Source organism: Sinocyclocheilus anshuiensis, unplaced genomic scaffold (assembly GCF_001515605.1).
Source record: "Sinocyclocheilus anshuiensis isolate Anshui unplaced genomic scaffold, SAMN03320099.WGS_v1.1 scaffold352, whole genome shotgun sequence".
Lineage (NCBI taxonomy): Eukaryota > Metazoa > Chordata > Actinopteri > Cypriniformes > Cyprinidae > Sinocyclocheilus > Sinocyclocheilus anshuiensis.
The window spans coordinates 228,894-245,303 of NW_015557093.1; the positions used below are offsets into that span (position 1 = coordinate 228,894).

The 16,410-nt window shown below is 36.7% G+C and overlaps 1 protein-coding gene across 2 annotated transcripts in view; it reads left to right on the forward strand.

Annotated features, from left to right (window-relative positions):
* Window positions 1–16,410, forward strand: part of LOC107677389 (serine/threonine-protein phosphatase 2A 55 kDa regulatory subunit B beta isoform-like) — a 56,463-nt gene that overhangs the window by 15,796 nt on the left and 24,257 nt on the right. The window contains exon 1 of one of the 2 annotated variants that reach the window (XM_016472274.1): window positions 10,622–11,085. The exons of the other annotated variant lie outside the window; for it this stretch is intronic. Coding sequence (XP_016327760.1) covers window positions 11,016–11,085 — 70 coding nt within the window. The 5' untranslated portion in view covers window positions 10,622–11,015. Of the gene's footprint in view, window positions 1–10,621; window positions 11,086–16,410 lie in introns of those variants that run through there. 2 annotated transcript variants of the gene reach the window in all.

A 16,410-nucleotide genomic window follows, 5' to 3' on the forward strand; every position in this document is an offset into this window, starting at 1 on the left:
AGGTTGCCAGGGCTCACTAAGTCAACCTCTGTATTTACTTCTGTATTATTATTTTTTTTTAAATCCTCATCTTTAATCCTTATTGAGTGAATCACAATAGTCATAAGGCCTTCTATTGTTGTGGGTTGTGGACAGTGGAGGGGCCTTGGAATCAAAAAGGTTATGCTATTTATCAAGTCAAGACAACATTTATTTCTATGGCACATTTAAAAGCAACAGAACTGCACCAAAGTGCTGTATAGAAAAATATATATATATATATATATATATATATAAAAAAAATCAGTACCATGGTAATACAATCCACTGCCAACACTGTACCCTGGTGTCTCCACAGTATTGTTGTGTGGAGATCAAACCAGCAGATGGTGCTGTGACATTATATCATCAACCAGGATGCATTCATTATCTGACGGACAAAAATCACAAATTAGCAAATAAAATGTCATTACATTTGGCTAAAGCATGGAAAAATGTCAAATATGAACTTTTTCATATTTTGCCTCTCCCTACATCTTTCTATGTAATTGCATCTATTTTTATTTTCCTTGCAGTCTTTCTTGACATCACATAAACCATTTTAAAACAACCACATGACCATTTTATTATCTGCCATGAACAAAATCAGTCAGATTGCTTAAAAAATAATAGTAGAGTTATAATTCACAACTGTTCGCGACAGGGCGAGTTACACTTAAGTTTACTAACCATAGGTTTATTTAAATGTGTATATATATGAAATGTGTATATGAAATGGTGAAAATAAAGATCATACAATGGGAATTTATTTAAATGCAAAATATGGTTTGAAATAGGCTTAAATCTCTCTCCCACTCAGGTCTGTCTCTGTATAAATGACAGGATTGTGTCTCTGACTGCCACATGGTCATCACCATATGTTACAGGCCCATCCTATCAGCCAGACTCGCTGTAGCGTGCAAAGCCTGCTTTCCCTGGAGCACCTGTATCCTCCTCATGCTCTACTGTCACAAACAGCTCAATGTCTCTCACAAATGATAAATTACACACAGTCTGTGTGTGATCAAAACCATGCAGCATACACTGAGCAGATTACTGGGTCACTGTATTGATGTGACCTTCACAGTAATCTATAAAAGCTTGGTTGAATTACTTCAAATGTGCTCTACAAATGAATTATTATTATTATTATTGTTGTTGTTGTTATCACACACACGCACATAAAATCAATTAAAATTATATATATTAAAAAAAATTAAAGCATGTGACAACCTACCCCAACGTGACATATGGTTAAATTTAGGTTAAAATCTACACTGTAATATATATATATAATTTATATATATATAATTTCAATGTTGCAATTAAAACCCATATTGCTGGAGTATGTTTTACAAAATTAAAAGTATGTGACAACCTACCCCAATTATTATATAAAATATATAATAATATATTTATTTAATATATTTAATATTTTTAATATATTTAATATATAAAATATTTTATATTTTTTTTCTTTTTTTCAATGATGCAATTAAATATTACTTATATAGCATTTGAGCATGTGACAACTTACCCCAACCTGACAATGTTGCAATTAAAACAAATATTACTGGAGTATGTTGTACTAAATTTCAATTTTTCTGTTTCAGAATTTCATATTTATAACAGTTACTTGCTGTTTCACTCTAATTAAATGTCAAATTTACTAGCAGTAAAAACCACACCATATTTTTAGTATGCCACCATTATACACACACACACACACACTACTTTATATAGTAGATTCTTGTACGATCAACATTTTTTTCAGCATTTTATAAATATAGACTTTTTGTCAAACCACAAGCCCACTGAGTTCCATTTCTCATGTGATTCCCTTCAGTCAGTGTTCTCCGCATATAATAGTTCTGTCATCACGCTATCAGATGCTAACCCTAGATCTGTGCCAGAGCGCAGGGACAGTAAGTAAGCCCACAGCCCTAAAGCGCCCCTGGGCACAGAAGCATGAAAGGGGGGAAGGGGGTGTGAATACATGTGAGTGAGAGATTTGAAGACCGAGAGAGAGAGGACAGAGTGATTGAAGAAGACAGGCAGAGAAAGAGTGGGAAAACAGAGCGGGTGGCCCGTGTCGGTCTCTCCGTGGACAGCCTGGCATCCCCGCGGGGGAAGACTGCTGCAGCCTGCCTGTGATCAGTCCTGGCAGCTGCTCAGCCAAATGGGATTGTCCTGCAGATTAAGGGTCTGTGTTGGGGCAAAGAAGAGGGGAGGGGTCCGGAAGGGAGGGGCTCCGGGCCAGGCAGGGCTGTGTAAAAACCCGCCGGTAACTCTAGTGGGGCTTGTTAGGGCTCTGGCAGAGCAGGCTTGTTGAGACAGACTCGAGAGATCTAAACCCCTGTTCTCTCCCAGTCTCTATTAAAATATTCATCATTGGAGTAGAGATATTCCAGTCATGCCACACAGAAAACCCTGGAGACTGACTGCCAACATGAAGAGCTATGCTTTTTATACCATAATTGGCTGACGAAAAATAGATTTTGTTGGTATAGAGCAGAGAAACGCCGGGTGATGGTGCAGCCATTGTAGATAATTACTACAGGCCACAATTAAATGATTACACATAATTACTATAATGGTGCAAATTTGGACATCATTCAGACATGTTCTGACCTATAAGCCTAGTTTAATCTCTTATCTCAGCTCAAGGCTATTTTTTGCTATTATTTTTTATTTCTCTTTTTTTTCCAGCGGCACATATTTGCAATGGTCACTGTGGACCAATTACAAGTCTATAGATGACAATATAAGACACAGCAGTTTCCAGGTCTGCACAAGGATGCTTGTATCCCCCTGTAGCTTTAAAACACAGATTCAATATCTGTGCATGGAAATAGTCTAGTCTAATCCTTAATGTGATTAGCAAAATCATATTAAAATACTATTACTCTACATATACTGTAGTAAATCAGTTCTTCACCTAAAACAGGTAATTTCAGCGCTTATTCTTGTTTAGGCGATTAACCTTCATGTTAGGCGTGCTTGAACTGCATTAGAGCAGCTATGGTTTAAATTATGATGTTTAGGATTTTTAATGATCCAATTATACAGACAGCTGTTGTGCTGCATAGCAATGTTTTGTTCCATAAGCAGTTTCCTAGCAACTGGTATGATAGTAAAGGATTGAACAGCTATGCTTTTCTTCCTTTCAATCGCAACAACTGGGAATGGCTGTGAAATGCTGTGTTTTCTGTATTTATATACTGGGATTTACAGTAATACATTCCCTTTGAAATGAGTGTGCTTGGGTTACTGGGGCACAAACACACAATATTTGCACAGCACACATACTTGTTTGTATTTGCTCTCTTCCTTCCTCTCTTTTACTTTCGTTCTTGTTCTTCCATGTATATTCCAATTTATATATATATAAATGACATTAAATATAAATATTAAGCAGCACACATATTTTTAACATTGATAATAATAAGATATGTTTCTTGAGCACAAATCTGTTATTGGAATGATTTATGAAGGATCCTATGACACGAAAGACTGCATCCAAGAACTGCCATGTTTGAATGAATCGGTTGAGTAAATGAGTCACTGATTCACTCACTTGTCTCCACCTTATGGAAAGAGAAAAAAAATCACTGAACAATCTTTCTCATTTATCTATTTAATCAAAAATTTGCATGTACGTAAATATTGTTGAGTAGTTACTGACCTGCCTGTCTTGTAAATGCTCTACCCAGCATGCAAGTCTTTGTGTCAGTGTATTACACGCAATGATGGAGTGAGGTACTCAATCTTTTAATTGGAATGACTTCACATGTAAACTGGCCTGACAAAGGCACTTGCCTCTGGGCTGGGATTAAAACATTCAGACCGAACTATGCATCATTCTGGTTGTCTCTCCCAACCCCCCTCTTTTTCTCTCGCTCTGTCTCTTTCACTCTCTTTTCATTCACTTCCCATGATGATCTTATTTTCTTTGTTTATAACATTTGTCACCTCTGCTTATGTTGATAAATGTTACAGCTGGTTTATACTTACTGTATTATGCTCATAAATACAGGGAGCACATATTAGATATAAAGGTCTTGTTGAGTCAGTTAGTATTATATGGATCTCAGTCAGTATTGGTTAGTCCTACAAGCACCTTTAACAGATGGATCCATTAAAGGGATAGTTCACCCAAAAATAAAAATTCTGTCATTAATTACTCACCCTCGTGTCGTTCCAAACCCGTCAGTCCTTCGTTCATCTTCCGAACATAAATTAAGATATTTCTGATGAAATCCGAGAGCTTTCTGACCCTGCATAGACAGCAACACAACTGACACGTTTAAGGCCCACAAAGATAGTAAGGACATCGTTAAAATAGTCCATGTGACATCAGTGGTTCAACCTTCATTTTATGAATGTATGAGAATACTTTTTTTTTTTTTGCGCAAAGAAAACAAAAATAACAACTTTATTCAACAATTTCTTCTCTTCCGTGTCAGTCTTTGACGCACGTTCACAAGAGTATCACAACACATGTGCGGTACTGTCGTGAATGTGCATCGAAGACTTTTTGAATAAAGTTGTTATTTTTGTTTTCTTTGCGTACAAAATCGTAGATTCATAAAATTAAGGTTGAACCACTGATCTCACATGGACTATTTTATCAATGTCCTTACTATCTTTCTGACACTACTGTTATCTGTAGAGCTGCTTCTAGCTGAATTGAACTTGTTTCATAATGAACTCTACACAATTATCGAACTGAACTGAATCAACACTGAACTGACTTGAGCTGAATAATGATATTATGGTGTTTTTAGAGCTGCTTTATAGCTCTTTTGCATCATTGATTCTGTTACCTTCCTGTTTAATATGGTGAAGTCACTTCAAAACCATCTGTATTGTATAAAGTGGTATAAAAATAAATGTGACTTGACTTCTGTTTTTTTTTTTTTTTTTTTTACCGAAAAAGCCATTTGATTTAGTGCTACTCATTGATTTTGATACACTAATCAGAGCCCACAAATAATATTGAATAATTTCTGCAGGATGCACGATTGAGGATTAAGGATCAATAGCGATGTATTGATTAACCATTGTGAAATTACTATGACTGTTCTCTGTTACGAATTCAGTGATTGGTCTGTAGCGCTGCAGGCATTCAAGGACTTGCATCCTCGGGCCAACACAATTACTGCACATCAGTGCAAGCAATTGGCCATGAAGATATCACAGCATTGTAATTATCTTCATGTTTTGTGTTTTAGCCTTGATGCACACCATTGCATGGGCTAAGCTGCAAGAGAAAGCCCCAGGCCTTGAGTGCTTTAAATAGCTGTTCATACATCTCTGCGAGACCAAAGGTTTTCCACAGGCACAGAAAGTTCATTTCTGACAGAACATTTATTGATCTTATCATATCTGATACTACTGTTTTGACTGTGACATGCGATTCAGGAAGCAAAGACCAAAACTGACATTATTTATAAATGCGGGATGGAAGAGAATCTCAGGTGGCCTTGAAGAGACATGCACAGGCAGGCAATTCTACAGCTTTTCTTAAAGGAATATTCACCCCAAAAAATGCTGATTTTGTTATCATTTACTCACTGTCATGTTATTTTGAAGCTTTAACATGAGAGCAGACGTTGCCATTTATAACTTGAATGTGCAAGGCTTCCGATGTCTTCCGCATCCAGTTATTTTACCTGTACAAAAACAAAATAGTATGCCGCATGATATTGCAAACTTGTATTTCTTATTAAATTATTTTAATGTATTGTCATAATTACAAACATACTGATAGTTCTAGTTCTACCATAGCAACTAATGAATTGGAAGTCTATCACATTAACTAAAAACAGCTCACTTCCATGTTGCAAAATGAAGTGGATATGCTTTTATATTTTTTTGAAAGTAATTTTTACACTTTTCCATACAATAACAGTTAGTGGCCACGTCTGTCAGGATCCAAAAGGGATAAACATACAGTAAAATTATTGTATTGAAAAGTTGTCCATACAAATGTGCATTATATTGCAAGTCTTTTGAAAAGTAGTTTTGTGTGATGAAAAAATAAAAAGTCATTATTGACTTCAAATATCAATATCAGTATGTTTATAATTATGACAATATGTGAATAACAACCTAAATTTTAATATGTTCCTTTCATAAATCTATCATGTTTTCATATTACTTGCAATATATTACATGTGTCACATTATAGGTTTATATAGTTAACTAAAACGTTAAATTTAAACCATTAAAAAATCATTACTTGAAATAAAATAAAAATGAACTGAAATATCCAATAAAATCAAATATAAACACCTTTTTTAGCTTGTTTTTCATTTTAGTTGATGTACTAAAATAACTAAACTGAATAAAAATTAATACAAACTCTCTCTTTATATATATATATATAATATATACATATATATATATATATAACAAACTCTACAAAAACAACATAACTACAAATGCAACTACATTTGAGATTTTTCAATTAAAACAGAAATTTTAAAATAAAAACTGATTCAAAATGTAAATAAAAACTGTAACAGTATTTTGATACTAAAACAACACTAATATTTACTACATTTATTTTGTATTTTGTCCTTTTTAGAGCTTGACAGACATGGTCACTATGCCTTTGTATAGTAAACAGCTTTATGAAAAAGTTAAAAAATTTGCCACATAAAAAACAGCATACAGGTTTGCAACAAAGAGGGTGAGTAAATAATAAAATAATAACACAATAATTTTTAGCAGCAGTTTCTTTAAGTCAGTGCTATACAGAGTAATGGAAAGTCAGAACGGCAAGACTTTAATTAAAGCACCACCATTGATCTTAAAGCAGACTGCTGATGCTGTTGGCAATGTGCAGCTCTCACTCTAATTATACTGTAAAACAGTCTGTCCCACTCGACTGTCTCCCTCTTTTTTTATTAATGCATCTCTGCATTTCTGTCTTTCCTTTCCCTCCATATCTCTCACCCCCTCGCTCCCTCTGACTGACAGATAGCTGCTCTCCCTGTTGATCTTTAAAAGATGCCAACTGGAATTTGTCATCGTCCTGGTCCTCCCTCTCCCCTGACAGAAAATCATTGATTTGTGTCGCCCTGTTGGAATAATGATAAAGATTGTTGTCAGGGGAGAGGAACGGCATGCGGGTTTTGGGCTTAGATGCTTCAGATATGTTCAGTGAGGTGGAAAGGTTTGAAAATCACATGAAAACAGGTGCAATGCAATATGCCTGATTACAGCTCGTCCAGACATGCTGCACACATGCATTCTAATGGAAACTAATGGGTCATTAAGTGGAAAATGGCATGTGATGATGGACTATATTTATGAAATTGTCTGAAAGGACCTATAGACCGATTTTATCTGCAAATTGGCGTTAGGAATTAAATGCATGATGCATTTAGGATCCTTGGCACATTTATTATGCCTGTTTTGGTTTTGAATTTCAAAGCAGATCTGTTCTAGACTAGCATCAGGTAGATTACAGTGGAAAATATGAAAGACAGAATGGGAGTTGCAGGGGAAAGTCCCTGCAGAGCTTCATATTAAAATCAGCATGTAAATCAAATCTATCCAAAACGAACGAGCCAGCGGCTAGACTCTAATCTAAGTAATCATCGTCTGGTCTGCACACTTAAGGAGTATGAGACCCTAAAGGGATCTGACTAGAATCCAGTGTGACAGATTTGCGAATCCTCTGCGCACGTATCACTTATCCAAATCAAGAGGCTTGTTTTCACATTTCAAAACTAACTAGATTTGCATTTCCTCCAGGAAATATCAGTGACTGAAGAATAATGTTAAAAGTAACTGTTGAAAGCAAGGGAGAGAGCGAGAATAATAGTAAAATGCATAGTAAATGTATACACTGTAAAAAATGTTCACCCCTTTCAACTTAAAAACGTACGTTTTGTGGCTGCCTTAAAATTTTAAGTTAAATCAACTTAAAAGTACAATAATTTCAACTCACTAATTTAAATCTTGCCTAGTGCTGAATTGTTTTATTGAAGTTCATTTGACTTTACAATATTTGCTGTTTCAACTTAAGTTCAAAATTTTTAACATTAATTTTCTAGTTATGATAATGTAAACTTTATTTTAGATCCAGATAAAAAAAATATACTACAATATTTGTTTGAAACATTTAAAAAATGTTTTTTTTCTTGCAGTGCTTATAAACAGGGTTTTAATATTAAGAACAGTACACAACCTGCCTGTGCATGCTAATGTGTGAATGCCAGTATATGTATACAACAAGGGCATAAAAGTAGCAAAAAACTGCCAAGAAACTGTCATACAAAGCTGAAAATACACTCATACCTCATGGGAAACAACCACTGAGAAAAGCTTGAAAAAAACACACATACATGTCCATTACAGTCCTTTTTTTTCTTGAACATTTAAAAGGAGAAAGGTGTCCTGCAGTGCACCATCGTAGTCTTCGTATTAGGAGGCCAGCTTGCACACCCTTCTTGTGTGTATGAAGTGTCTCACCATGAGCCGTCAAATGTTTGCCTATAAAAAGAGAAAAACATATGTAAGGGGGCGGAAAAAAACGTTAAAGTGGTTCAAATATTGACTTATCATAAGATATAGTTTATACTCTTTATTTGGTACAGAAATGCAAAACTCACCCTTCATCCAGTCTCAGACTCGATGATGGCCAATAAAATAACGAATGGCACAGAAAACGAGCTTGTGAGGAACAGATGTAACGTTAGGCCTACAGTGCGTCCAACTGAATGTAACGTTTAACATGTCGGTTGTTCGGCTGACAAAAACGTCTTTCTAAAAAAGTAACGTTAGTCACAAATGAACAAGGTTAACAATAGTTTGAATCGTGGTCTCTTAAATCATATTAAGAAGTTTCATATGTTCTTCTAGTTTGAACAGAACAAACTGACAAAACTGGTGACAATTAGTTCATGCGTCGTAGAAAACAGCTCGTCGTCTACCTCAAGTTAACTTATATTATCCTAGCTCGAACGGTTGATAAAAAAATTAAATAAAAAAAAAAAAAACGCTTAACTTGACTCAGTAACGAATACCAACTCAAACGCACGAAGCCTGACTGACTGGGCTGTACAGTCTGCCCGTGTCTCCTTGTTTGATGTTGCACTGCGATGTCTCATGTTTCAAACATGAGTCTAATGTCTAGATTTGCTTAATATTTTTTTTTTAGGAAAGGACTCTGATATTAAATTAATGTACAAATTTGACTCCTGCGCATGAATCCATGTTCAGAGATTTGGCCGGTTAGTGCCAAAAAGCTACAACTTAAAATGTTAAGTTCACTGAACTAAATTGGGCTCTTTGAATTTCAGTAACATTAAACTGACTTAAAAAATCAAGTTGAATCTAGTATAACTTATAAAAAAAAAATTGAAATTGCTTAAATTATTTTTATTAGTTAAAGTAACTTAAAAACATAAGTTGTCATGGCTTTTTCATCATATCATTTTTTACAGTGTAGCCTATTCTGTCAATATCTATGGATTTCTATTTTCTTTAACATCAAAATTGTAACTTTAAATGCAGTGTATAGGCCTGTTTTAGATTCTGTAACTGCTCACCGTTACTTTTACATTCTGTTCTGTTTTTAACATCTTTTCCCCATCACTGGCTCATTTGAATTTTTCCTGCTGTGTGACAAATAATTTATTAAACTACAAAATTATTCCATGTAGTTTCTCGATTAAACGAGGCATTAAACTTGTGCATGCATATTGATACCTGTAAAAGAATCAGCGAAACGCTGTTTAAAACAGTTTTAGATGGAGTATAGCTTGCCACATCACAGAATTCCAAGGTTCTAAGACTCTCAAGTGGTCGATTCGATGTTTGAGGAAATTTCCGTTGTTTAAGAAAATGTTGTAGTCATTTTTAAAGAGAGACAGAAACGGCTCCGGTTCATCTCGCGCAACCGTAAGTCGTTTTGGCAAATAACTAACAGCTAACAGTAATTTGTCCTATAGACGTTTTAAACAAAACTATGCGTAATTTATATATTTAAGTTGTTAAAAAAACGTTTTTGAGAAATATTTTACACGTAAATCTATAATAAAATGATAAAAATTGACACGACTTACGTGTCAACGTACTGACCAGTCTGCCCATGCGCAATGTACTTATGCGCATGCGCCGTCTGTTCACGCGCGTCAGTCGAGACATCTTGCATTTGTTAATTAAATGTTATTTGTAAAACCTGTTAAAACGTATATATTTTGTGCAAAATAATATATATTAAAATCCCCCAAGCTTGTTTTGATTTTTCCTCACTCGCCCCCAAAATTAGCACTCTTCAATCAACTACTTCTAGGTTTGAGCTGAATTAACTGAATAAAACACACAAGGGAAATTTAAATCATGGTGCATTTCCATTTCAGTGGCTGTAAATAAAAATGCAACCACATTTGACATGACATTTGCGTAAAATTGCAGTTATCGTGTTTATGTCATTTGTTCGCCGTCATTCGTATTGGCACGCGCTGTGATTTCAGCACTGGACAGCGCCTGTGTGAATGTGTAGAACTCAGAACCCTATGAAAGTACATAACAGACTGTGTGTCCTCAGCAGAGAGAGAGAGAGAGAGAGAGAGACGTAGCGTGGACGGATCGAGCGCTTGACGCATAACCCCGCCTCCTCGTCTCAGAAGGTGGAAATCCTGCCCTAGTTTACCACATTCAGCGCACTTCGTTTACCAGTGTACTAGGGTTCCTTGCACCTCTGCGCATTCGTTCTCCATTCAGCCTTTCAAGACAGGAGATCTTCTAAACGGATTCGCTAGTGCACCTGTTTAAGAAGTGCTTCTCAAGTATGAATTGCTGAAGGATTTTTCTTGCCAGTCGAGCTCCAGCTGTATCACCCCGGGCATCAGATCATCCGTCACGTACATGAGAGGCGACAGACACCGCGATGGATCCGCGAACCGCCTGCTGATGTTCAGGGTCCACGATGGATTCCTGCGTGTCTACTTCAACAAACCCATATAACGGAATCATAAATGGAGGAGGAGAGTGACAGCCGCAAAATTAACAACAGCTTCCTTCGGGACCACAACTATGCAACCGAAGGTATTTGGAAAATCGAATTGAATTCGATTCTCACTTAGCTATATTAATGACGGTGGGGGCGGGGGCTGCTCTTCAGGACCCCTCCTGTTTGGGAATGTGCATTGGGCGTTAGTGCTTGTTGGTGCATTGATGATTCTCAGACTTGGTGATCAGAAGTCACACATTCATGCAGTGTGCATTGGGTCACTGGCATTATGTGAGGTGCATTGTGCTTTAGATCACATGCTTTTGCAAGACACCTTGATAAAAGATGATTGTCATGTTTTTATAGGCTTAGGACTATATATAGATCTTGCATTAGCCTGAGCTCAGGTTTTAGGTGTTACTACGGGGCAGTGGCCATTGAGGTATGACGTGTACAATGAGTCAGATATGACTGGCATAACAGAACCGCAGACATTTTTTTTGAGTGATTATTAAAAGGAAATTCAAAACACTACAGTTCAACAATGTCAGCATTCAAATAATAATTTTAAAAAACATTTACTATAAGATAAATAATCCTAAATCATAAATAATATGACAAAAAATTCCATACACTAGAAAATATGATCAATAAGTCATGTTAACATTGTTTTTCCATTACTGTAACTCATCAAAATAATAACCAATAATAAAATAAAAGAACCAATTTCAAACAATTTCATTTTTTTCAGTTGTACAAGATTCAACCCAGTTTTTAAAATCTATTTAATATAATTTGTTGAAATTACTTGTACATCCAATTTGATTATAATTTAATTTCAATACTTTAAATTTAATTTGATTATATTTAAGACAGTCACTGTACTGAAGGTTTAAAGTTGAAGTAGGGGATTTGTTTTTAACAATGTATAACCAGGTTTACATTTGATGTTGCTTTTAAGCAAGTAAATATAATACTGCATTCATAATTCTAATCTTGGCACTGTTTAGCTTCTGTCAGTTCCCAGTTTTTGAAGAAGGTCATCATCAATTATTGTTAGGTTCTGAACTAATAATGCAAACCTGTACTATATTAGCAATGATACAGGGAGGTTATGGTCTGAAAAGTGAGGGTGTGTCTGAGAAGAGCTTTATAATATATAATATAATCTACAGTAACACTGTAAAATCAATGAAAGCAGCAACAGAGGGAGTTCAGCTAACCGACACTTAAAGGCGGCGGCTTTCACAGCGCACTGGAAGTTACGCACACTCAGAAGTTTCCATAAAGGTGTTTGTACATGCAATGACTCCAATTTCCAACCACATTTAAAAATGCAGGTGCAGTTACCCATGATAAAGCCTGGCACATTTTATGCAAATACACTCCAGCGCAGGTTTCAGGTGAACAATCTCCTGGCATGTTTGGAGTGTAGATCAGCGGAAAAGCAAGCTCTGGGTGTGGCAGCGGTGGGCATCTTTCTGGGCGGTAATTAATGGCTGTGGGAGGTTTTGCAAAACAGATCTAATGAGCAGAATCAATCTGTAGCCGTTGGACTCAAATGCCTCCTTGGTTTATGACCTGCCTTATGCCCACCCCGGCTTCTCTGTAAATCACACAGTAGCAGTGAAGCATTTGCTCACACACACACACACACACACACACACACACACACACACACACCATAAGCCGCAGAGCATCTTTCACTGGCAAATTTGGCCCTCGATGTCTCTCAGCTAAGCATATTTATGATGCACATATAGTGTGGCTGACTGCATTCTGCTTGCATTCAGATTGGTACCTGCAATCATAAGCAGTTTAGGTTAATCATAAGCAATTTGCCATTTGTCTCACACAATATGTATGAATTAGGTTTTAAAATGCTGTCTCAAAGCATGCATTGCAGACATTACCATAAAGATCTGTTCTCTTTGCAGTATAGTGACATGTGGCTTCAGTGTTTTCAGTGCTGTTCTCAGATGTGTTGCTGCTTGTTTGAGGAAAGAGCTATTTGATGAATTTAATATCTGTTCCAATTACGCAAACTCACAGTTGTCGCATTAGACGTGCATGACTATGGGTACAAGCAAGGATATAACTAAATATACATATTCAAGAGTGGGAGGGGCTAAAGGTTCTTGCCATTGAAAAACTAATCTAGATCAAGCATTATTCTGAGTAAATGAAAGGATGCTTCCACTGTAATGACTGCATTCATATGCACATGAATATTAATTCGAATTTGATCACATTCCAATTATGTGAGTGCCATTTAAACACCTATTCATTTAAATGTGATTCTGTAAGATTTTAGATTCAGACAGAAATGTCAAGCATATTTTGGAATCTTCATCATTGCATACTTTTTGCAAATTGTTCTTGTGCTTTTCTATAAAGAACATAAATGAGAAGTTAGCTGGTCAAGTTACTGACCTCAATTACAAAAACGCATGAGCGAACAGTATTTTCAGAAAAGAATGTGCATATGCTTATTACATATATACATATACAGAAATTTAAGTGTAAAATCAGTGCATGTAATGGCTGTTGTGATTTTTACACTGCTGGGTTCATGTATTCCTCCTTTTATCACTGCACAGCCCTTGCTATCATCTTTATTTCTGTCTTTCTTTAAAACAGCATTCGTTCAAAATATATTTGCCACACAGATAGCCTATGGTTTTAAAATGCCAAAATGATGCACAAATTTAAGTGTTACAGTCTAGGTTGCTCTAGTCTAGACTGAATGAATGTATGTCGTTCACCCCGCCCCCTCACCGCATACCCATACTGCCTTGCTCACGTGATGCAGTAGATGATGGTGGTATTTCCCCACTGCAGACATCCTCAGAGGCGTAATTGAGGTCCAGGGTTACTCTCGCTCTGTGTTTCTCTCCCGCAGGCTGTGGAGGCTGATAGACAGAGTTTAATAACACAGCACTATAACCCTTGTGTGCTTCGTCTATAGACACACATAGAAAATAGGCATCGGAGTTTAGAGTGGTTGGAATTCTCCATTGGGGCACTTACACCAGAGACTAATGTGTGTTGATTCACGTTCCAGGCATGGTTGGATTTTGATTATCGAGTGCACTCTTTTCTGAAACAACCAATGCTATCTGCCCTATGACCCGACAACGTGACCTACCAAAGGGCCTCTTCTTTTTCCCAATTTGTCTAATTTACTAAAGTGCCATGGTCGTAGTAATTGGATTTCGCAGGAGTAACTTTGTAGTCCCAGTAGTGGTTTGTTGGGTCCCAAACCTAATAAAGCCCTGACAGATAGGTGATAGAGGGGTGTTTCAAAAACACCCAATATTGGCATCCCTTTTCTTAAAGAGAAATATCAAATTATGCCTTGAGGGTTCATAAAGACCTTTTAGGTATGGAGTTAATATTTCAGGAATGCAATAAAAACGCCGTTGAATCATGCATAGCTGACCTGGATATTAGTTTTTTAATAGCTTCTTGTATATTACGTCCAATCAAATTATATCCATGGGAGTCGTGTTCGCCTCACACTTGGGGAACATTCACCCAATTCTCCCGCATTTTATTTGCACAGGGAATCCCGGCATTTCATGCCTTTCCTGTGCTGAAACACAAGTTATGCGGTGATAGACGTCTTCTCTTGTAGAATAAAACTCAGTGAAATAAATGAAATTTTGTTTCATTAGCATAACACAGATGCTTTCGGGTTGACAGCACTAATAGCTGGAGGATGGATGCGACCATGCTGAGACAGAGAAAGAGATTCGGTTTTTGTCTTCATTTGTGTTGCATGGGTGTAATTGACCAGAACGCTCCCCCTGCATGCTTACACATCAGTCCATTCCACCACCCACGCTACACAACACACTAATGAATGAGAAAACGCCCTGAAACACTGACAAGATCATCAATCGCTGCAAGCTCGGAAAGTAGCTGAGCTATAAAACTCGTAGGGAGAGAGAAAGATAAAATATTGCCTGGCAGAGAAAAAGCTTTGCGGTACTCCAATCTGCACTGCAGGGCTCGAAGCCAGCAGAACTTAGCCTGGATAGACAGTAATGGCCTCACGGTATTGCGCAGGCAGCTGGCCCAGGCTCAGTTACATTACTGCTTATGTAGGCACTAGTGCACTAAAAGGAGGAGATTGCAGCATCAAGATTTAAGGTTACCTCATTCTAGGCCAGTCTTATCTTAGTCTAATATTGTCTAACCTCACCACAGTCTTACCTCATTCTTACCTCACCGCATTTTAATACAAGATTACCTCAGTGTTGAGGGTACATCAAATAACATGTGCATTGTTCACAGCAGACACTTTGAAGTCGCACACTAATTGTTTTGAAAAATATTGTTGTGGATTTAATGGAGAAGCACCGCTTTGTTGTGATGTAGCTGTAGTTGTGATGCTTGACCAGGAGTACATGTACTTAAAGGGATAGTTCACCTGAAAATGAAAATTCTGTTATTAATTACTCACCCTCATGTCGTTCCAAACCCTTAAGACCTTTGTTCATCTTCGGAACACAAATTAAGATTAAGAAAATCCGAGAGCTTTCATCTCAGACCCTGCATTGACAGCAATACAACTGAAATGTTCCCAGGTCCAGAAACGTAACAAGGACATCGGTAAAATAGTCTGTGAAAACATCCGTGAAATACTCTCCACAATAGCGGCACACCGCCGCAGAGGATGAGGAGAAGAAGAATTGTTGAATAAAGTCATTATTTTAGTTTTCTTTGCTCACAAAATGTATTCTCGTAGCTTTGTAAAATTACGGTTGAGCCCCTGATGTCACATGGACTAGTTTACCAATGTCCTTGCTACGTTTCTGGACCTGGGAACATTTCAGTTGTATTGCTGTCTATGCAGGATCTGAGAACTCATCAAAAATATCTTAAAGGGGTCATATGATGTTGCTAAAAAGAACATTATTTTGTGTATTTGGTGTAATGCAATGTGTTTATGCAGTTTAAGGTTAAAAAAACACATTATTTTCCACATACTGTACATTATTGTTTCTCCTCTATGCCCCGCCTTTCTGAAACGTGTCGATTTTTACAAAGCTCATCGGTCTGAAAAGCGAGGTGTGCTCTGATTGGCCAGCTATCCAGTGCGTTGTGATTGGCCGAATACCTCAAGGAATTTTCATTTTTGGGTGAACTAACCCTTTAAGGGGGTACTTGGATAAACCTAAGAAAGGTTCTTTATTGGTTCCATGAAGAACATCCATGGAACCTTTCCACTGAACAAAAGGCGTTTATAGTGGAAAAAGGTTCTTTAGATTATTAAACTGTTTTTTATATATACTAAGAAAAAATTATTACTGAATGGTTCTTTATTGAACCTAAAAATTCAATTCAATTCAAGATTATTTGTATAGCGCTTTTCACGATACAAATCGTTGCAAAGCAACTTTACAGCAAATTAA